The sequence below is a fragment of the Syngnathoides biaculeatus genome, chromosome 8, assembly GCF_019802595.1.
Source record: "Syngnathoides biaculeatus isolate LvHL_M chromosome 8, ASM1980259v1, whole genome shotgun sequence".
In the NCBI taxonomy this organism is placed as follows: Eukaryota; Metazoa; Chordata; class Actinopteri; order Syngnathiformes; family Syngnathidae; genus Syngnathoides; species Syngnathoides biaculeatus.
In genome coordinates, this window is record NC_084647.1 from 30943092 (window position 1) to 30966879 (window position 23788).

General features: G+C 41.4%; 1 protein-coding gene across 7 annotated transcripts in view; it reads left to right on the plus strand.

Annotated features, from left to right (window-relative positions):
- Window positions 1-23788, plus strand: part of myo18ab (myosin XVIIIA b) — a 243461-nt gene that overhangs the window by 78701 nt on the left and 140972 nt on the right. For all 7 annotated transcript variants that reach the window (XM_061827954.1, XM_061827956.1, XM_061827957.1 and 4 more), the window contains 6 exons: window positions 2451-2514; window positions 2661-2805; window positions 6719-6886; window positions 7640-7730; window positions 19468-19660; window positions 19913-19999. In XM_061827954.1, coding sequence (XP_061683938.1) covers window positions 2451-2514; window positions 2661-2805; window positions 6719-6886; window positions 7640-7730; window positions 19468-19660; window positions 19913-19999 — 748 coding nt within the window. The remainder of the gene's footprint in view (window positions 1-2450; window positions 2515-2660; window positions 2806-6718; window positions 6887-7639; window positions 7731-19467; window positions 19661-19912; window positions 20000-23788) is intronic.

Here is a 23788-nt window from a genome sequence, read left to right on the forward strand (position 1 = left end):
TGGGCTAGATGAGGCCCACAGGCCATAGTTTACCTGCCCATGGTCTAGATAATTGAACACACGTAACATTACAAAAATCAAATCATCTCATTATTCGTGGATGGTTGTGAGGGGAGCAATAACTAACCAAGAGGATAAGATGAAAGAGAACAAAAACGCTCAAAACAAGATGTGGGAAAATGGGCAAGGCCATGCAACTGACGAGAAATGTAGTGGGATTCTTTTTTTAATGTTTAAACCAGGGGTGTGAAATGTATAGCTTGCGGGCTGGATCCGGCCCACAGACTGGTTTAATCCGCCCCACGAAATTATTTTGTAAAGTATAAAATTAAGTATAAAAAAAAGACCTCCAATATTTCAAAAAAGCAGCTGTTGTTCTGATTCTGTCCACTAGATAGCAGAATAACAATTGTGTTCACCAAGCAAACCCTTTATAGCTTTGTCGTGCTTTGTGTACTAATTATACCGTGCTATTTATTACAGCATCTGTAGTATGGTACTTTGTGTTTGTGTTTTGGCACCCCCTTTGCCCTAATAAATAAGAGAAAAGTGGATGGAGAGTGCAGCGTGTTCCAAGAAAAATGGTTATCCTACTTATCCACTGAAATGATTGGGAAAGCTGTATGTTCAGCGTGTTCACAGCATTTTGCGATGCTGAAAGAATATAACCTTTCTCAGCGCTATTTGAGTCATTATGCCGACAAATATGACACCTTTCAAGGAGAGCATCAAGAATCAACAAATGGGACACAATCGTGAAGTGGAATGAAATTTATTGGAAATAAAACCTGAAAAGTGGGGCGTGCAATATTATTCAGCCCCCTTGGATTAATAGTTTGTAGCGCTACCTTTTGCTGCAATTACAGCTTCAAGTCGCTTATGGTATGTCTCTATCAGTTTTTCACATCGAAAGACTGAAATTCTTGCCCATTCTTCCTTGCAAAACAGCTCAAGCTCAGTGAGGTTGGATGGAGAGTGTTTGTGAACAGCAGTCTTCAGCTCTGCCCACAGATTCTCGGATTCTTGGATTCAGCTCTGGACTTTGACTTGGCCATTCTAACACCTGGATACATTTATTTGTGAATCATTCCAATGTAGATTTGGCTTTGTGTTGTATCATTGTCCTGTTGGAAGATTAATCTCCATCCCAGTCTCAGGTGTTTTGAAGACTCCAACAGGTTTTCTTCCAGAATGCTCCTGTATTTGGCTCCATTCATTTTCCCCTCAATTTTAACCATCTTCCCTGTCCATGCTGAAGAAAAGCAAGCCCAAACCATGAGGCTGCCACCACCATGACAGTGGGGATGATGTATTCAGGGTGATGAGCTGTGTGGCTTTTACGCCAAACATCGTTTTGCATCGTAGCCAAAAAGTTCGATTTTGGTTTTATCTGACTAGAGCACCACATGTTTGGTGTGTCTCCCAGGTGGCTTGTGGCAAACTTCAAACAAGACTTTTTATGGATATCTTTGAGAAATGGCCTTCTTCTTGCCACTCTTCCATAAAGGCCAGATTTGTGCAGTGTACGACTTATTGTCCTATGTACAGACTCTATCACCTCAGCTGTAGATCTCTGAAGTTCATGCAGAGTGATCTTGGGCCTCTTGGCTACATCTTTGATCAGTCTTCTCCTTGTTCGATGTAAAAGTTTTGAGGAACAGCCGGGTCTTAGTAGATTTGCAGTGGTCTGATACTCCTTCCCTTTCAATATGATTGCTTGCACAGTGCTCCTTGAGATGTTTAAAGCTTGGGAAATCTTTTTGTTTCCAAATCCGACTTTAAAGTTCTTCCACAACAGTATCTCGGACCTGCCTGGTGTGTTCCTTGGTCTTCATAATGCTCTCTATCACAGAGCAGGTGCATTTATACGAAGACTTGATGACACACAAGTCGATTGTATTTATCATCATCAGTCAACAGTTGATCAACAGTGAGCAACTGGTGTACGGAGTTTCTGAGCCAGCACATTGGGCTGTTTGGGCACAACCCCTCCACCCACAAGGGGGGGCAAAGCCAGTGACCCCTGCGGCAGTCCAGTCCAATAGAGGACCCAAACAGGAGGATGCCCCCCACCACGCACTGAAGAAGTATTTATGTTAACAATGGCTGTCACTAGCTCGGGTTGGGAAGTCGAAGAGTGACGAAGACAAACTTAAGAAATTCGAAGAAAAACACCTGGAGCTAGGGAATGCATGGACAGTTTGAATTCCTATTTCACGCGATTTCTGAGACACCACAGAAAAATACTAGAAAAAGTTTGTTTGGCAAAAATGTCTCCTTTAAGATTGTGAACCATTTGAACATATATTTTTGGGGGGAGCGGTGGGTGGAAACTGATGTAAAAAAAGGAAATTTAATCATTCATCTTCTGTTCCCCTTTTCCAGAATTAGGTTAAGTACACAACAATTTAGTTTAAGTATATTTGTTCACGTTTTGCTTTTTCTTACAGAACTGAGCTACACTTTAACCACCTGGCTGAGAACAGCACTTTTGGCATCATTCCACAGTCAAAGGTAATTACTCTGTATCACACTGCTTCTTCTGACTTAAAATATCAGATATAAAAATCCTTACACATCGGACATACAGTATGCATATTACTGTGTCTTTGCAACATGTTAGTTTCTACATATGAGTGACAAAGGCTTGTCTTATGCAGCCCGACGATAAACAGCGAGCATCACAGCAGTTTACTAAGCTGCAGGCAGCTATGAAGGTGCTAGGTATTTCTAGTGAAGAACAGAAGGCACTCTGGCTTATTTTGGGAGCTATTTACCACTTGGGGGCTGCTGGAGCAACTAAAGGTAAATATGTCTTATTGTTTCTTGAAGGTTTGATCCCCTCTTTGTTAGGTACGTTCCCAAGACACTTGGCATGAGGCTTAAATCTGTTTTAGATTCCTAGCAGCAGTGTCTCATTGTTGAGATGGTGTCATTTTTGCAATTAACATTTTTGGACCTTGGATATATAAACCAGAGTGTGTGTGTTCCATAATCTCTGCAGTAACACATACAGATGGGTAATATCACAATGCATACAGCCAAATACAGTGAAGAAAATAAGTATTTGAACACCCTGCAATATTGCAAGTTCTTCTACTTAGAAATCATAGGGGGGTCTGAAATTTTCATCATCGATGCATGTCCACTGTGAGAGGGATAATCTAAAAAGAAAAATACAGAAATCACAATGTATGTTTTTTTTTTTAACAATTTTTGTGTGATACAGCTGCAGAAAAGTATTTGAACACCTGAGAAAACCAATGTTAATATTTGGTACAGTAGCCTTTGTTTGCAATTACAGAGGTAAAACGTTTCCTGTAGTTGTTCACCAGGTTTGCACACACTGCAAGAGCGATTTTGGCCCACTCCTCCACACAGATCTTCTCGAGATCAGACAGGTTTCTGGGGTGTCGCTGAGAAACACTGAGTTCCAGCTCCCTCCAAATATTTTCTTTTGGGTTTAGGTCTGGAGACTAACTAGGCCACGCCAGAACCTTGATATGCCTCTTACAGAGCCACTCTTTGTTTTTCCTGGATGTGTGCTTCACGTTATTGTCATGGTGAAAGACCTAGCCACCACCCATCTTCAATGCTCTGACTGAGGGAAAGAGGTTGTTCCCCAAAATCTCACAATACATGGCTGCAGTCATCCTCTCCTTAATAAACTGCAGTCGTCCTGTCCCGTGTGCAGAAAAACACCCCCAAAGCATGATGCTACCACCCACATGCTTCACAGTAGGGATGGTGTGCTTGTGATGGAACTCATCATTCGTCTTCTTCCAAACACAATGAGTGGAATTATGACCAAAAGTTTCATTTTGGTCTCATCTGACCACAAAACCTTCTCCCATCACTCCTCTGTATCATCCAGATGGTCATTAGCAATCTTAAAACCGGCCTTGACATGTGCTGGTTTAAGCAGGGGAACCTTCCATGCCATGCAATATTTCAAACCATGACGTCTTAGTGTATTAGAGACAGTCACCTTGGAAACTGTGGTGCCAGCGCTTTTCAGGCCATTGAGGAAGTCCTGGCATATAGTCCTGGGCACACTCCTCACCTTTCTAATGATCATTGATACCCCACGAGGTAATATCTTGCATGGGGCTCCACTCTGATTGAGATTGACCGTCATGTTTAGCTTCTTCCATTTTCTAATGATTGCTCCAACAGTGGACCTTTTTTCACCAACCTGCTTGGAATTTCTCCGTTGCCCTTTCAGCCGTGTGGAGTTGTTCAACTTTGTCTCTGGTGTCTTTGGACAGCTCTTTGGTCTTGGCCATGTTACAAGTTTGAGTCTTACTGATTGTATGGGGTGGACAGTTGTCTTTATGCAGCTAACAACCTCACACAGGTGCATCTGATTCAGGATAATACATGGAGTGGAGGTGGACTTTTGAAGGCGGACTAACAGGTCTTTGAGGGTCAGAATTCTAACTGATTATCATGTGTTCAAATAGTTATTTGTAGCTGAATCACACAAATCATTAAAAAGTCATACATTGTGATTTCTGGATTTTTCTTTTTAGATTATGTCTCTCACAGTGGACATGCACCTACGATGAAAATTTCAGACTCCTCCATGATTTCTAGGTGGGAGGACTTGCAATAGAGCAGGGTGTTCAAATACTTAATTTCTTCACTGTATATATATTTTTATATATATTTGTATTTAACTTGTTGCTCCCTTTTGGTTTTTCTTTTAAATATTACAGTAAAAGTTGAGATTTGATAGTTATGTGTATCGGATCAGGACTCGGTATTGGCAGATATTTAAAATCAAAGACTCAGACTCGAATGCTAAAAAATGTGATTGGGACATCCCTAGTCAATACAATGTTGTTGGCATTTAAAATTGCATTTAGTGTGGCTGGAGTGACAGAAAGACTTGACAATGATTGGAATTAAACCAACAAGTGTGTGTGTGTTTTTGTGTGTGTGCATGTCTGTGATGTGTGTTTGCGATATTAAAAAAGACTTTAGGAGCTTATTATCGAGAACCTTTTTTTCCCTCCGTCACTCTGTCACTCAATGGATGAAAAAAAAATCTAAATCTATTGATGTATTGACTTATAAAATGCTCGCTGTCTGTGTATCTATGTCCAGCAAGGTGTCAACATTGAGCTTTGAAATATCATGCTTGTCATTAAGTACCGTAATTTCTGGACTATAAGCCACACCCGATTATAAGCCTCACCCAGCACATTTTTCAAGGAAAAACCATTTTGTACATACATAAGCGGCACCTGTCTATACGCCATATGGGCCCACATTGAAACATGAGATATTTACAAAGAAAGACGGTACACAGAGTTTTCAAAGTTTTAATAATATACCTTAGCTTTTTTTTTCCAAACAGTGCCTGTGACGCGACAGTAACACAGCAGCAATACGGTAGCAACACAGCACTAACAGGGATGGGTAAAAAAAAACAGCAGCTCTATCACCCAGCTTGATTGCTTTAACTTGAAAGCTGCTTCATATGCATTTCTTCTTGCATTTTCCATGATGAAGGTTTGTTCATGCTAATTTTATTCATCCACAAAGCGTGAAATTACATTAAACTTGGGTCTTCCTCGACACATATATTCCATCTGTCTCACTCTTACTTTTTCCGCTCAAGTGCCCTTGGCGGCTGTTAGAAAAAAATGGATAAATAAGCTGCATCATTGCATAAACCGCAAGGTTGTAAGCGTGTAACAAAAGTCACTTATAGTCCGGAAATTACGGTAGTCAGTTTGCTGTCAGCAGAGTTTGAACCCATGTCTCTTGATATTAAGATGTCTTTTTGACTCTTAAAATGATGTTTTTCAGTGGCGATAAATTACTGGTGATGCATTATTGAACTTCTTGAACACTAATGTGTGTTTTCTTCTGACTGAATTGATGAATCCATCAATTATGTTGTCTCTATAACCAACTCTCTTTACTTGCATGTTTGCATGCTGCGCCATATAAAGTACAGATGGAGATGAAGGTAATAGAGGAAAACAACACAAACACTTTTGATTTTTTTCACTTAAAAGCACTTTTGTTGATCGTTTGTCTCATGCATTTCTATTCTTAATGCCTTTAATTAGGCATACTTGGCCTTGAGTCATTTTCATATTTGTTGCCTATGCTCACCCCTTCTGTTCTCGTTATCCTTCGGCCCTTTTTTCACTCATTGTTTGCGTCTTGATGCTTTTTTTTCATTCATATTACAGTTTTCTCTGGTGTGAGACAAAAACCTCTCACCTGTCGCGCGAACCTGCTTTTTAAAAAAAATATATTTTCCTGTTTTCGTGACACTCAACTTATTGCTGCTGGTGAAAATTTCTTCATCTGTTTCCTGCGACGAGTTCAGGGTGTAGTCCACCTTTTGCCCAAAGTCAGCTGGAATAGGCTCCAGTGCCTTGCGTCCCTAACCAGGAGAAGTGGTGTTGGAAATGGAGGGATGGATGGATGAAAGTAAAGCTGTTCCCTCTTCACCAGCTTGAACTGAAATATTATACTGTAGATATATATGAGTTTCTTCCGGTTTATATATATACACAGAGAGAGAGACAAAAATGTGTGCTATCTGTTCTCTCACTCCCTCATTCTTCCCATTTTTGTTATTTGATGAATGTTGTTAACACTTTTGTCTTTCTCAGTCCCTACTATGCATTTGTTTTTAAGTCCTTGTCTTATTTATTTATTCATTCATCTACCTATTTATTTATTTACATTTTAGCTGGTCGGAAACAGTTTGCCCGTCATGAATGGGCCCAGAAGGCAGCATACCTTCTTGGATGCACCTTAGAGGAGCTGTCTTCTTCCATCTTCAAGAACCAAGGCATAGGCATGAAACATTCCACCTCATTCAGAGGAGGACCAGATGAAACTGGCCAAGGTGACTCGGGTACAAACTCTAACTACCATTATTGATCTTATATTTTTTATTTTATTTTTTTTGTTTACAGTGTCCATTTTTCTGTTTTGCCTTTCCCTTCAATGCACTTAAATATGTGTGTTATCAGCTGACTGATATTTACTTTGTAGCTTGGATCACGGGTATTGTACCATCTGAAATATATGGGGCACACAATTAAAACGGCTGCCTTGATAACATGACATGGTCAAATACTTTAAAAATCAACAGTGACAACTGTTCTCTTCTAACACTCTACACTCTAATTGTGTAGTTTCACACTTTATGGCTGGGCATACACTGAACAGTTTTTTTTTTTGTTTGTTTGTTTTTTTACATGGAATTGGAATAGCTAGTTTTCCATAAGGTGTCCTGTTTAATACCACTGTGGCTGGAGTAAATATCTCCATTCTGTTCAAGTTGTTTGGTTGCATTAAGTGTGCTATGATCAATATTTTATTGTGACTGTGAATGTATTCTACAAATATAGTCCTGGAAACTACATATTGTTGTAAGAAATTAAGGAGAAGTAAAAAAAAAAAAACACTTTATAAGAAGAAGCTGCTGATGTGATGATAAGGGAATGACTGAAAAACTTCATGTAGCATTATAATTTAACAACCTTTGTTGTTATTGACAAAATGCATTTAGATTTAAATTTTGAAAATAAAATCAATAGGAGTTATCTAGAAACTCTTTGATAAGTGGTCGACTGTATTTTGTAATTTTCTTTTGTCATATCAGCCTCAAAGGTCACAGCCCTGGAGTGCTTGGAAGCCATGGCATCAGGACTCTACTCAGAGCTCTTCACTCTTGTGATATCCCTGATAAACAGGTCACATTGTTGAATTTAATGTTCTTGTTTTGTTTGTTAAAATGTTGTAAAACTTAAATTTTTAAATACATTTGAAGTGAGAAGTTTACTTACATTGTGCAAAAACTTTTCATTTTTTTGTCTCAGTATCTCAAGTCAAGGTTAGGGGTTAGAACTTGCTTTAAGCCTTTCCTTTTCCAGGTCAGTTCAGATCAACAAAGATATTTAAATTTTGTTATATGCTCATTAATGAAAGAGAGAATTTCTTAGAGAAGTTTACATTATTTCGTCCTTCTTTGAAATCATGGGAAAATAAAAAATAAAAATCTGCCAGGAAATCAGAAAAAGAATTGTGGAGCTCCACAAGTCTAGCTCTTCCTTGGGGCCAATTTCCAGATGCTTCAAGGTGCCACTTTTATGTGTTCAAACAAATTAATGCAAATATAAACATCATGAGAATGTCCAGCCATCACAGGAAGGAAGGAGACTGGCTGTGTCACAGAGGTGAACCTGTTTTGGTCCGAAATGAGCGAATCAACCCCAAAACAAAAGCTAAAGATGTTGTGAAGGTGCTGGACGAGGCTGGGAAGAAAGTATCATTATCCATAGTGAAATGAGTCCTGCACTGACATGGGCTGAAAGGCCACTCACCGAAAATGAAGGCATTGCATCTAAAGGAACATTAAAAAGACAGATTAAAGCAGTGGTGCTCAATGTGTCAATCGCCGATGCAGTTTTGGTCGATCGCGTAACAGCGTGCCAAGAAAAAAAAAAGACGTCAGCCTATCATCCATCTTGTCACTTGATTCAGGTGTGGCAGATACGTCGATCGCACGCACATAAAGGTAAAATCCTACGTAAGTCAATGCAAGGTAAAAAGAAGCATCCTCTTGATGCACAGTACAACGCAGCTATCCTTGGACCTCAGCAACAAAACCAAATATCCCTCTCTGTCATTCCAAATATATACTGACCAAAAAGAAAATAAAAAAACACTACTTAAACACAAATATTTTGTTGCTAATTATGTGCCTATGATAGAATTTTATTCTTACCCATTGACTTCTTTTTTCAGACATCACTGGACAGCTTCTCAAGATCGGGCATATAAAATGTAATTTTAATCTTCACATTAGGCTGCAAGATCTCATCTGTGAGGTGGTTGCAGCATTTGGATTTAATGTAGTAGTTTATGTTTAAGAATCTGCTCAAACAGGATTATTGATCAAAAGATGGCTAATACCCCAAATGCATATTTCTTCGTGTTCCTCTAATGGTCAGTTAGCGTATTTGATGTTTCAAATAAGTTTCTTGGGTGATTTGAGGCTGTGAGCAAGCCTGGCTTTCTGGGGTGTGACCTATTCACTCTCAATTGGGTACTCAGAGGCAGATGTAGCATGCCTTCCCTGGAAATATCTTTCCACATATTTATTTGACAACTTCTCATTACAAAGCAGACATGTCGGCAAACCTTCCACGTTGGCATTGAAAGCAAATGATTCTGACCAAGAACTGTTGATTCCTCTGTTCTCCTTATCATTTCTTTTCCCTTTGCAATCCATGGCCCATCACATTCCTGCTGGTTTGTTTGCGACAGTCACCCGCCACTCCGAGCTAAAAAAAAATAAAAAAAGCATGCATCGCAGGCTATGACGCAAATCTTTGTTAACAGAAATGTTGACATTTAATATTTATTCCACACAATTTTACAGCATTGAAAAACATAAGGAATTTTTGTGTTATGTTCCCCTCCTACAGAAACCATATTCTAACTAAATATACATGTATTTCCCCCCCCATCCTTTTCCATTTTCATACGTTTTTGAAAAAGCTCCAGGGAGCCACGAGGGCTTCACTAAAGAGCTGCATACGGCTCAGGAGCAGTGGGTTGCCGACGCCACCCTAATCATACTACCAAAATGGTTAAAAAGTGGCTTGAGGATAACCAAGTCAATGTCTTGGAGTGGTTATCACAAAGCCCTGATCAGAATCCCATCGAAATTTTGCCGTCAGAACTGACATGTGCATGGAAGGCAACCAGCAAACCTTACTCATTTACATCAGTTCCATTAGGAGGAATGGGGCAGGATTCTAGTAGAGTACTATCAGAAGCTTGTTCGAGGTTACCCAAAATGTTTGACCCAAGTTATGAAGTTAAAAGGAAATGCTACTCGATATTAAGGAAATTAATGTAAACTTTTGACCTCAAAGAAAATAATATAAAATGATCTCAGAAATTCCCTCTCCCATTATTGTGGCATGTAACAACAAATAATTTGGGTGATCCTGATTGACCTGAAACAGAAGAGGTTTACTCTGATTTGACTTAAGATACTGAGATTAAAAAAAAAAAATCAGTGTATTTAAATTTATGGCTTCAACAGTCGAACCTTGACAAAATGGACTAATCAGGGTGGGGGTGCTCGTTTGACATTTAAATAGCCTAATTTGTTCCCATCCACCTGACTCCCTCCCACCAAAGGTAAGAATTCAAAGTACATACAGTGTGTGTGTTTCTTTTGGCTTGTCCCTTTCAGGGTCGCCACAGCGTGTCATCTCAGATGAACGCATATATATGTTTGGCACAATTTTTACGCCGGATGCCCTTACTGACGCCCCCAGTGGGATACGAACCCACAACCCCTGGTTTACCAAAGCGGTGCTCTAACCACTGAGCTACGGGGCCTCTCAAAGTACATACAGTAATGTACAGAATAATAAAAATTGTTCATTTTTCCTTTGGCGTGGGGGACTATGCGAAGAGAAGGGTGAGTGACAAGAAAAAGGCATTTTAAGGGGGCTGGAGGAAGTATGAATGTATGCACGAACACAACTTCATTCCACAAACGTTTCTTTCGGCCCATGGTGAAGAAAGATGTAAACTTGAAAAAACACAAATAAAAAATTAACAAAAAAGTTGTACTTTTCCAATGTGCAGTAGCTTGTGACATCGTGTGAAAGCGTGTGATTGCGGAACACTTGAGTGTCCAAGGTAAAGGAAAAGGATCATGGGGAAAAGGGGGTATGTGTAAACCTTGCTTGAGGTATGTTCAGGTACCTTTAATACAATTCGGCTTGCAAGCCATCAAACTGTTACGTTGCCTACCAAGCTAATACTACCGCTCGTAGTTGTTTGGAAACATACTGGCATTCTGTTGAAAATATGATATTCACCAGAGCAGGGAATTCCAACATTTTTGGAGCTAAGACAGATCTTACAGTTGAAAAATCTCATAGTACACTAACAAACAAAAATGTCACAAAAAGTAGATACATGAATTACTGTATGTACTTACTGGAATCTAATTGAATACCATTTCATTGGTAACTCTAATGATGAACGATTCTAGTAACAAAAAATTCAGGTAACCAGACCTTTTTCTGGGTGGCACGGTGGATCAGCAGCCCTATGGGGGCACAAACCAGTGCAATCTGTAGGCCGGTCCCAAGCCCGAATAAATGCAGAGGGTTGCGTCAGGAAGGGCATCCGGCGTAAAAACTGAAAACAAATATGAGCGTTCATCAAAAGAATCCCATACCGGATCGGTCGTGGCCCGGGTTAACAATGCCCGCCCCCGGCACTGCTAACCTGCAGGGCGTCGGTGGAAATTCAGCTACTGTGGGTCGAAGACCAAGAAGAGGAGGAAACCGGATCCATCGTCAGAAGAAAAAGAGGAATGCACAGAGCCTACAACTGAGTGTAGGGACTTTGAATGTTGGGACTCTGACAGGAAAAGCTCAGGAGTTGGTTGACATGATGATTAGGAGAACGGTTGATATTCTGTGCAACCAAGAGAGCAGGTGGAAAGGTAGTAAGGCTAGAGGTTTAGGAGCATGGAGAGAAATGGAGTAGGGGTTATTTTAAAGGAAGAGCTGGCTAAGAATGTCTTGGAGGTGAAAAGAGTATCAGATCGAGTGATGAGACTAAAATTTTAAATTGAGGGTGTTATGTATAAAATAGTTAGCGGCTATGCCCCACAGGTAGGATGTGACCTAGAGTTGAAAGAGAAATTCTGGAAGGAACTAGATGAACTAGTTCTGAGCATCCCAGACAGCGAGATAGTTGTGATTGGTGCAGATTGTAATGGACATATTGGTAAAGGAAACGGGGGCGATGAAGAAGTGATGGGTAAGTACGGCATCCAGGAAAGCAACTTTGAGGGACAGATGGTGGTGGACTTTGCAAAAAGGATGGGAGATGGCTGTAGTGAACACTTATTTCCAGAAGAGGGAGGAACATATAGTGACCTCCAAGAGCGGAGGGAGAAGCATTCAGGTGGATTATATTTTGTGCAGACGATGTAATCTGAAGGAGGTTACTGACTGTAAAGTAGTGGTAGGGGAGAGTGTAGCTCGACAGCAGAGGATGGTAGTGTGTAGGATGACTCTGGTGGTGGGTAGGAAGATTAAGAAGACAAAAGTAGAGCAGAGAACCAGGTGGTGTAAGCTGAGAAAGGAAGAATGTTGTGTGGCCTTTCGGAAAGAGGTGAGACAGGCTCTCGATGGACAGCAGAAGCTCTCGGAAGACTGGACTACGACAGCCGAGGTAATCAGAGAGACAGGCAGGAGAGTACTTGGTGTGTCTTTTGGTATGAAAGGGGTGAAGGAGACTTGGTGGTGGAACCGCAAAATACAGGGAGTCATACAAGGAAAGAGATTAGCGAAGAAGAAGTGGGATACTGAGAGGACTGAGGAGAGGCGAAAGGAGTACATCGAGATGTGACGTAGGGCAAAGGTAGAGGTGGCAAAGGCTAAACAAGAGGCATATGAAGACATGTACACCAGGTTGGACAAGATAGAAGGAAAAAAAGGATCTCTACAGGTTGACCAGATAGAGGGATAGAGATGGGAAGGATGTGCAGCAGGTAAGGGTGATTAAGGATAGAGATGGAAATGTGTTGACGGGTGCCAGTAGTGTGCTAAATAGATGGAATGAATACTTTGAGAAGTTGATGAATGAAGAAAATGAGAGAGAAGAAAGAGTTGAAGAGGCAAGTGTGAAGGACCAGGAAGTGGCAATGATTAGTAAAGGGGAAGTCAGAATGGCACGACAAAGGATAAAAAATGGAAAGGCAGTTGGTCCTAATGACATACCGGTAGAGGTATGGAAGCAATTTGGAGAGATGGCTGTGGAGTTTTTGACCAACTTATTCAACAGAATACTAGCGGACGAAAAGATGCCTGAAGAATGGAGGAAAAGTGTTCTAGTTCCCATTTTTAAGAACAAAGGGGATGTTCAGAGCTGTGGGAGCTATAGAGGAATAAAGTTGATGAGCCACACAATTAAGTTATGGGAAAGAGTAGTGGAGGCCAGACTCAGAACAGAAGTAAGTATCTGCAAGCAACAGTATGGTTTCATGCCTAGAAAGAGTACCACAGATGCATTATTTGCCTTGAGGTTGCTAGTGGAAAAGTACAGAGAAGGTCAGAAGGAGCTCCATTGTGTCTTTGTGGATCTAGAGAAAGCCTCTGACAGAGTACCAAGAGAGGAACTGTGGTACTGCATGCGTAAGTCTGGTGTGGCAGAGAAGTATGTTAAAATAGTACAGGACATCTATGATGGCAGTAGAACAATGGTGAGGTGTGCCTTAGGTGTGACAGAGGAATTTAAGGTGGAGGTGGGACTGCATCAGGGATCAGCTCTGAGCCCCTTCCTGTTTGCAGTGGTAATGGATAGGCTGACAGATGAGGTTAGACTGGAATCCCCTTGGACAATGATGTTCGCATATGATATTGTGATATGCAGTGAAAGCAGGGAGCATGCAGAGGAACAATTAGAAAGATGGAGACATGCACTGGAAAGGAGAGGAATGAAGATTAGCCGAAGTAAAACAGAATATATGTGCGTGAATGAGAAAAGTAGAGGGGGAAGAGTGAGGCTACAGGGAGAAGAGATGGCGAGGGTTGACAACTTCAAATATTTAGGGTCAACAATCCAGAGCAATGGTGAGTGTGGTAAGGAAGTGAAGAAACGGGTCCAAGCAGTTTGGAACAGCTGGCGAAAGGTGTCTGGTGTGTTATGTGACAGAAGAGTCTCTGCTAGGATGAAGGGCAAAGTTTACAAAACAGTGGTGAGGCCGGCCATGATGTACGGATTAGAGACGGTGGCACTGAAGAAACAACAGGAAGCAGAACTGGAGGTGGCAGAAATGAAGATGTTGAGGTTCTCGCTTGGAGTGAGCAGGTTGGATAGGATTAGAAATGAGCTCATTAGAGGGACAGCCAAAGTTGGATGTTTTGCTGACAAGGTTCGAGAGCCGAGACTTCAATGGTTTGGACATGTTCAGAGGCGAGAGAGTGAGTATATTGGTGGTAGGGTGCTGAGGATGGAGCTGCCAGGCAAAAGGGTGAGAGGAAGACCAAAGCGAATCGTTTATGGATGTGGTGAAGGAAGACATGAGGGCAGTTGGGGTTAGAGAGGAAGATGCAGGAGATAGGCTAAGATGACAAAAGATGACACGCTGTGGCGACCCCTAACGGGACAAGCCGAAAGGAAAAGAAGAAGAAGAAGACGGTGGATCTGCTGGTAAAGCATTAGCCTCACAGTTCTGAGCACCAGGGTTTGATCCGGGCCCCGTCTGTGCGAAGTTTGCATGTTCTTCCCGTGGCTGCGTGGGTTTCCTCCGGGCACTCCGGTTTCCTCCCACATCCCAAAAACATGGAACATTAACTGGACACTCTAAATTGCCCCTCAGTGTGATTGTGAGTGCGGCTGTTTGTCTCGATGTGCCCTGTGATTGGCTGGCAACCAGTTCAGGCAACCCTGCCTCCTCCCCGTTGACAGCTAAGATAGGCTCCAGCACTCCCATCACCCCCGTGAGACTAAGCGGCTAAGAAAATGGATGGATGAAATTTTTTCTGCAATATTCCAACTGTAACCCGTGCCAGAATCCACACTCCTTCATTTTCCGATACAACTTTTGAAAGCGAGGCGGAAAATTTGATACGCGTCTGTTGATTGCTTGAACGCTTGTTGTATATGAGGCAGTTTATAGGGCCATTTGCAGTCACTGTGATTAGACAGGCACGATCACGCCTGTGCACCATCGCACTCGCAAATCTGCACAGTTGAACACCAAAATTCACGCGCGTAAAATTTGTCATGAGTAGAAATACATAGGTATTGAAAGACATTTCATATTTTGTGTTGGCTTGACCAATGCAATTCCACACTTGTCGCACATTCTCAGCACACATGAAAACCGATCCAGCGTAGTGAACCACAGCATGATGTCTTTTTTTTTTTTTTTTTTTTTTTTTAACGCTGAAGCACACGGTCTCGTGCTCAGCCTACTTCTACTTGCTAGTTTACCTGACACCACCCACCTCCGGCTCTTAAAGGGGTACACTCATAATTACAAACACCATCCACCACCAGTGCTTCAGTTAGCAACACAGTGAGGGCAACGTAGAGAAAAGAGAGTTAGACATGCAGCTTATGTTTACTCTCGATAATAATGGTGAAAGTAAAAAAAAAAGTGCTGTCGCTTGAATGAATGTCGAGGTATGTGAATCATAGAAGAAAAAGTTGTGAAACTGGATGAGATGTTCTCTTTTTTAAGTTAAAAAAAGGTCTGGTCTGAAGCCAAAATGCAAATTACAGGATGAAATGGTGTGTAATGTTAAAATTCCACCTTGGCACAGCCTGATCGAGGATGAAAGCACTGACAGTACAGTGCACAGAAAGCTAATTTTGTATTTTAAAGGGAATGGAAGGACCGCAATGCACCTTTTTGCTAATATTATACAGTTATGCTGAATACAAATCTTAAATACGTTATGATGGAAAACATTTTATTTTTTACGTCCCCTTGTTCCGTTAGGGATCGCCACAGCGTGTCATTTCAGATGAACGCTCATATTTGTTTGGCACCGTTTTAATAATCATAATAAAATGGAGTCAAAATAATAAATCATTTTTACGGATTAGTTTTACACTGAGGAATTCTCGAAATGAATGGGTTTTTCTTCGGCGCAAATTCAAAAGACTCCCATCTTATCGTCCTTCCAAAACAGCCCATCCCAGATTTTATGACGTCAGCGGTCCGCCCACGAAATGAGTCGTTTTGCAGGCAAGAGAAACTAGGACAATGTTCGCGGACGTTAAGTCATAAACACTTATACTTCTTGGTAAAAACATCAAACAGGATATGCATATATTTTCATCTAGATAAGATCCTTTGCTTTAGAAATTACACATTCAATACTCTTTAAATATAATAGATAAGAAAATGAGTATTTGAACGCCATGCTATATTGCAAGTTCTCCCAATTAGAAATCATGGAGGGGTCTGAAATTTTGATTGTAGGTCCATGTCCACTGTGACAGAGATAATCTAAAAAGAAAAATCCAGAACTCACGATGTAAGATTTTTGTAACGATTAATTTGTTTGATACAGCTGCAAATAAGTATTTGAACACCTGTTTATCAGATAGAATACTGACCCTGAAAGACCTGTTAGTCCGCCTTTAAAAGTCCACCTCCACTCCATGTATTATCCTGAATCAGTTTCACCTGTGTGAGGTCATTAGCTTCATAAAGACACCTGTCCATGCCATACAATCAGTAAGACTCGAACTTGTAACATGGCCAAGACCAAAGAGCTGTCCAAAGACACCAGGGAAAAATTGTACAACTCAACACGGCTGGAAAGGGCTACAGAGAAATTGCCAAGCAGCTTGGTGAAAAAAGGTCAACTGTTGGACCAATCACTAGAAAATTGAAGAAGCTAAACATGATGGTCAATCTCAATCAGAGTGGAGCCCCATGCAAGATATCACCTCGTGGGGTCTCAATGATCCTTAGAAAGGTGAGGAATCATCCCCCTGCTTAGACCAGCACCTGCCAAGGCCAGTCTTAAGTTTGCCAATGACCATTTGGATGATACAGAGGAGTCATGGAAGAATGTTTTGTGGTCAGATGAGACCAAAGTTGAACTTTTTGGTCATAAATCCACCAACTGTGTTTGGAAGAAGAAGAATGATGAGTTCCATCCCAAGAACATCATCCCTACTGTGAAGCATGGGGGTGGTAGCATCATGCTTTGGGGGTGTTTTTCTGCACATGGGACAGGAAGACTGCACTGTATTAAGGAGAGGATGACCGTGGCCATGTATTGTGAGATTTTGGAGAAACAACCTCTTTCCCTCAGTCAGAGCATTGAAGATGGGTCGTGGCTGTGTCTTTCCACATGACAATGACCCGAAGCACACAGCCATAAAAACGAAGGAGTAGCTCCGTAAGAAGCATATAAAGGTTCTGGCGTGGCCTAGTCAGTCTCTGGACCTATACTCAATAGAAAATCTTTTGAGGGAGCTGAAACTCAGTGTTTCTCAGCGACAACGCAGAAACCTGTCTGATCTAGAGAAGATCTAGAGAAGATCTGTGTGGAGGAGTGGGCCAAAATCCCTCCTGCAATGTGTGAAAACCTGGTGAACAATGAAATGAAACATTTGACCTCTGTAATTGCAAACAAAGGCTACTGTAGCAAATATTAACATTGTTTTCTTTCAGGTGTCCAAATATTTATGTGCAGCTGTAGCACACAAATAAATCGTTAAAAAAATCATGCATAGTGATTTCTGGATTTTTCTTTATAGATTATCTCCCTCACAGTGGACATGCACCTACGATGAAAATTTCAGACCCTCTATGATTTCTAAGTGGGAGAACTTGCAATATACCTGGGTGTTCAAATACTTATTTTCTTCACTGTATTTAATTCATAATACAATTTATAAAACTTGCACATTAAAATTGGTGATCATCCTTTGATCATGCTTGCAGCCCCCAGACCCCCGGCTATTTTTCAGTCTTTTTTCATTCAGTCAAATCACATGCCTGGGTGAAGAAATGTCTCCGTGGAAAAATATTGTCTCTAGTTCCAAAGGAAATTCAGCATACGAAAGTAAAACATTGGCGCTGGATTTGCAGCCCCCAAATTCCACCGAATGTTAACATCCTGTATCTTTGTTTATGTGGCACAATAGAGCTGCTCTTCCATTGACGATCACCGTAACATCTTCCTGGCATCCCATTGGCTAGGCGTGATGTCAGTCTTTACCCATGATGCTTTGAGTTTCCCTGGGAGACTCGACTGACACCAAATCACGCTACACACATTGGAAAAGTTTAATTTTTTTATAATATTTTTTTGGCGGGGTTGCCAGTTTTTCACCATGGGCCCCAAGAAATTAGTGGAATTAAGTGGTGTGTGTGCATACATCCGTATATATGTTTTCTCTCATCTGACAAACTCCATCGCTTGTCACTCACCCTTCTCTTCGTATAGTCGCCCAATGTCAAAGGTAAAGGAACATAATTTTCATTATTCTTCATGTACTTTGAATGCTTATTTTTGGCAGTGTGTGGTTGGAGGGTCTTGGACTGGATTAGGTTATTTACATGTAAAATGCGCTTCTATATATGGAACATTCACTTTACGAAATGACTTCCGTAATGGATTAATTTCGTAAGTAGTGGTACCACAGTACTTTGTTCTATCTTTCACTATGCCACATTTGCATTTAATAGATGAACATAGATGCATTATTTATTGTATATTTTATGAACAATTATGTACACAAGTATATACAGTAAATTAACAGGTAATTTAAATCGACTCATTGCTCCATCTTGTGATTGTCTCAGTGATCGTTTATCATTTTTTATCCCTCGCTGATTGGTGATCGGCCCCAAAATCCTAATCGTGTAAAAGTAAAATATATATGTAGAAAGATTAAAATTTTTTGTGCTTTAGTACTTATCAAAGGGCAGCATGGTGACTCAGCTGGAAAGCGTTGGGCTCAGAGTTCTGACGTCCCAGACCTGCCTGTGTGGACTTTGCATGTTCTCTCCTTGCCTGTGTGGGTTTCCTCCGGGCACTCCAGTTTCCTCCCACATCCCAAAAACATGCTACATTAATTGGACACTCTAAATTGCCCTTAGGTGTGATTGTGAGTGCGGCTGTTTGTCTCCATGTGCCATGCGATTGGCTGGCAACCAGTTCAGGGAGTCCCCTGCTTCCTGCCTGTTGACAGCTGATATAGGCTCCAGCTGATATAGGCTCCAGCACTTTTTTGTGAGCCCCTGTAGCTCAGTGGTTAGAGCACTGGTTTGGTCAACCAGGGGTTGTGGGTTCGTATCATACTGGGGCCTCCACTTCCTGAGAAGGGTTGCGTCAGGAAGGGCATCCGGCGTAAAAATTGTGCCAAACATATATGTGCGTTCATCTGAGATGACACGCTGTGGCGACCCCGAAAGGGACAAGCCGAAAGAAACAACAACTCCCCATGACCCTCGTGAGGACAAGTGGCAAAAGAAAATGGATGAATGGATGGTTAACAAAGACTGTTGTGACAGTGTGTAAAAGGTCATTGACTTTCTTATAAACAATCAGCTTATGAGTATGTATGCAGTGAGAATAATGGTCTTTCCAGATTTTGAGCATACTGTGCACTCCCCAAAACTATTTAGAATGTGTGAACAAGAATCTATTTTACATAATTATACTCCCTGTATTTATTGTACCGTAGTTGTTTTGGTCTGAACAAGGGAAACCATTCATCAGGTCTTAAGTCAAATCAAATTTTGATTGCATCTGTTTTTCTAATAGCACAACAGTGGTAAATGTAGTCTTAGCCTGTACTCAACCCAACAGTATAATTAGATACTGGATTTACTTGAGCTTTTTGTCATTTTGATGTTTAATATAATTCAGATCCTCAAGGTGCCATCCATGTTCTATCTGTTTGCAGAGCTCTGAAATCCAGTCAACATTCTTTGTGCTCCCTTCTTATTGTGGACACTCCAGGTTTCCAAAACCCTAATCTTGTTTACCAACAGCGAGGAGCAACATTTGAGGAGCTTTGTCATAACTACACACAGGAAAGGCTGCAGACCTTGTTCCATGAACGGACCTTTGTCCAAGAGATAGAGCAATACAAGGAGGTGCTGTTGGTCCATCATATACAAAACTAAACTGTGGTTGTAAGAGGACAAACAAATGCCTGGCTTAGTTGTCTCCTGTTTCATTTTTCGTTCTTTCTAACATATCAAATTACATATTTTCAAGTTGGACACTTTCAATGATCAGATAAATTCAACCAAATCAAGTAAAGACTAAACTACAACCGTCTAAATGTTGATTATTGCTTGCAGTATAGATGACTAACCCATCACTATGTCCCCTCCTCCATTTAGGAAAACATAGAACTTGTATTAGATGACATAGAGTCCAGTCCTTCAGTGTCTGTAGCAGCTATCGACCAAGCGTCAACTCAAGCTCTGGTAAGCAGATTTCTCAACTTTGTGTCTAAAAGTCAGTCAGGTCATTCTCTTCTCACTAAATTTACATGCAAGGCCCTTTCAGATTGAAAGATTCTCTCAGATGTGCAAAAAGCATTTTTTTTAACAAGAAATTCAAGCAAATTAAACCATCAGAACAAACCAACTAAATGAACACTGAGATTGCAAATAACCATGTTAAGGCATTTAGTATCTTCCAGGAAAGGTATGCCCAGAATTAGAATGGATACATTGTGCCTGTCAATAAAGATCCTTTAACAATTCATTTGCTCACTTTGAAAGGATTGCATGACACAGCAGCAACGACTTGGGTGGCTGGGTCCACCATGGCCAGATTTGGAAGTTCCGCCGTACTAGCCTAACAGCAAGTAAACGGAAAAATTTTCCTGCAGGAGAATTAGACCGCTTTTCACCAACTTCGGAAAGACAAACGGTATCTTTTATTTTGCAAAAGAAAGCATTGTCCCTCGCTGTTGTTTTATCCACGTCACTGTATTTATTTTGTCCTATATCCCAAGGTTCAGGACACAAAGCATTTATCAGAGCTTCCATTTTCCCCAGTACACATTCGCCTAAATAGCATACGGAATTTAATCCGCCAGCCCCTCAACTATTAGAGGACTATTCTGATGTCACCGCAATGCTGCTCTTGAAATAGAACATCTTTCTATTTCAAAAACTATTTCCAATAAATCTAATTCTTGATGTTATTTGGGTCAGGTGAATCCATTTATGGTAACATATTAAATGTCACTGTTCCCTTTCAGAGTAGTTCCTCTGTCTATTTGCTAATGAAAATTAACGATCAACACGATGTGTTATTCACCCTATGAATGCAGTAATTACTCATTTGTTTTCACAGAGTTTTCATATAATTTACATATAAATATAAAAACCAGATCACAACTTGCAAATCATGTTCTCAGTAGTAATGTCTGGCACAAAAACAGAGATGTAACTGTTTGTCAATAAAACATTTTGACTCCAATATATAACATGGAAATCAGTCACCTTTTAATGAAATCCACAGATTTTAACTCAAAATAGGTCATTTCTGTGAGTCATACAAATCTGATGAATTTTTCTGTCTGCCTGTGTTTGTGCGTGTGTGTGTGAGGGAAGGTGATTTCACTGTCGCCATCGTCAAGTCGTTTCATAGTCTTTGCGTGCGTTTGTGTTTGTATGTGTGGAGGGAGGGGGATCTCTCTGTTGCCATCATTGGGTCGTTTCATAGTCTTTCAGCGCTGGAAGCTAGATACATTCCACACATCCACCATCCACACACAGATGTAATTGTGTATATTACTCCACCGCGGATCAATATGCTGGCGGATTGGCCTGAGGTTCCGTCTGTGCACTTGAACCCAGCTGTGGATGAATCATAGGAGATGAAGAAAGAAAAACACTTCTGTCGCTTCTGCTGTTAATGAGTAACTGTACTTTTACTCCATTACAAACATCTAAATGTCAGTCGCTACTTATATTAATCAATTATTGCTCATTTATCAACTATTTCGTGAACAAGACTAGTAATTAGACCTCCTCTTTGCGCCAATCCAATTCAGTCATGACCTCGCACAGCATCTTTGAAAGGCTTCCCAGGCATAATGTAGGTTTTAAAAACTACTCTAAATAGAAAAGCCAACCCGGCTGATTGAGATGCCTATGTGGCGACCATTTTTGCAAGGTCGTCGTTATCATGAAGGCAACAGTGTGGAACTCACCATGTTTACAGGTAGATGAACAAAAACAACAACTTTCATTTATTATTTGTCTAGTACTGTCTGGCCAAACATGGATATTTCAACTCACTTATAACTTGAGAAAGTATGTGCAGTAAATTGTAGCTGTAGTTTTGACTGTGCATATACAAATACCCACACATACCAACATCAGAATTTGCATTTTATTTTGTAATTATTTCATTTTCAATTGATCTTCATGCCTGCAATTGACTGGCAACCAGTTCAGAGTGTACCCCGCTTCCTCCCCGATGACAGCTGGCCTAGGGTCCAGCATTCCCACAACCCTCGTGAGGATAAGTGGCTCAGAAAATGGATGGATGATATTCATGCTCCCCTCCTGGAAGTTGTTACCCTAATGTAGTGATGGGGTTTGTGTGTTCCACTGATGCTAGGAGCTAAGTTGTCGGGGCTTCACGGCCCTGCTTGGGTCACCCATGACAAACGGGCTCTAGGTGAGGGACCAGACAAAGCACAGCTTTGAGACTCCTATGATGAAAGATTTAACTGGATTGAGGTTTGCTTGCCCGGTCGCGGGTCACCGGGACCCCCCTCTGGAGCCAGGCCTGGAAGTGGGGCTTGAAATTGAGTGCGTGGTGGCTAGTCCTGCACCCATGGGGCCCGGCCGGGCACTGCCCAAAAGTGGAACATGGGTCCCCCTTCATATGGACTCACCACCTCTGTGAGGGACCATTTGGTATGGGTGCCGTCAGGGACGTGGCCAGGCCACTGCCCTGTGCGCAGCTGCTTCCAGCAGAAGCTCCTCACCTGCGCCTCATTGACGCTAATGAGGACAGGCAAATACAGTGAAGAAAATAAGTATTTGAACACCCTGGTATATTGCAAGATCTCCCACTTAGAACTCATGGAGGGGTCTGAATTTTTCATCGTAGGTGCATGTCCACTGTGAGAGAGATGATCTAAAAAGAAAAATCCAGAAATCACAATGTATGATTTTTTTTTAACGATTTATTTGTGTGATACAGCTGCAAATAAGTATTTGAACACCTATCTATCAGCTAGAATTCTGACCCTCAAAGACCTGTTAGTCCGCCTTTAAAAGTCCACCTCCACTCCATGTATTATCCTGTATCAGATGCACCTGTGTGAGGTCGTTAGCTGCATAAAGACACCTGTCCACCTTATAGAATCAGTAAGATTCGAACTTGTAACATGGCCAAGACCAAAGAGCTGTCCAAAGACACGAGAAACAAAATTGTACAACTGCACATGGCAGGAAAGCACGGCGGAGAAATTGCCAAGCAGCTTGGTGAAAAGAGGTCCACTGTTGGAGCAATCATGAGAAAATGGAAGAAGCTAAACATGACGGTCAAACTCAATCAGAGTGGAGCCCCATGCAAGATATCACCTCGTGGGGTCTCAATTATCCTTAGAAAGGTGAGGAATCAGCTCAGGACTCCACAACAGGACTTGGTCAATGACCTGAAAAGAGGTGGGACCACCGTTTCCAAGGTGATTGTTGGTAATACACGAAGACGTCATGGTTTGAAATCATGCATGGCACAGAAGATTCCCCTGCTTAAACCAGCACATGTCAAGGCCCGTCTTAAGTTTGCCACTGACAATGTAGATGATAGACCGGAATCATAGGAGCAAATTTTGTGATCAGATGAGACCAAAATTGAACTTTTTGGTCATAATTCCACGAACCGTGTTTGGAGGAAGACGAATGGTGAGTTCCATCCCAAATAACCATAACACCATCCCTACTGTGAAGCATGGGGGTGGTAGCATCATTCTTTGGGGGTGTTTTTCTGCACATGGGACAGGGCGACTGCACTGCATTAAAGAGAGGATGACCGCGGCCATGTATTGTGAGATTTTGGGGAACAACCTCTTTCCCTCAGTCATACCATTGAAGATGGGTCGTGGCTGGGTCTTTCAACATGACAATGACCCGAAGCACACAGCCAGGAAAACCTAGGAGTGGCTCCGTAAGAAGCATATCAAGGTTCTGGCATGGCCTTGCCAGTCTCCAGACCCAAACCCAATAGAAAATCTTTGGAGG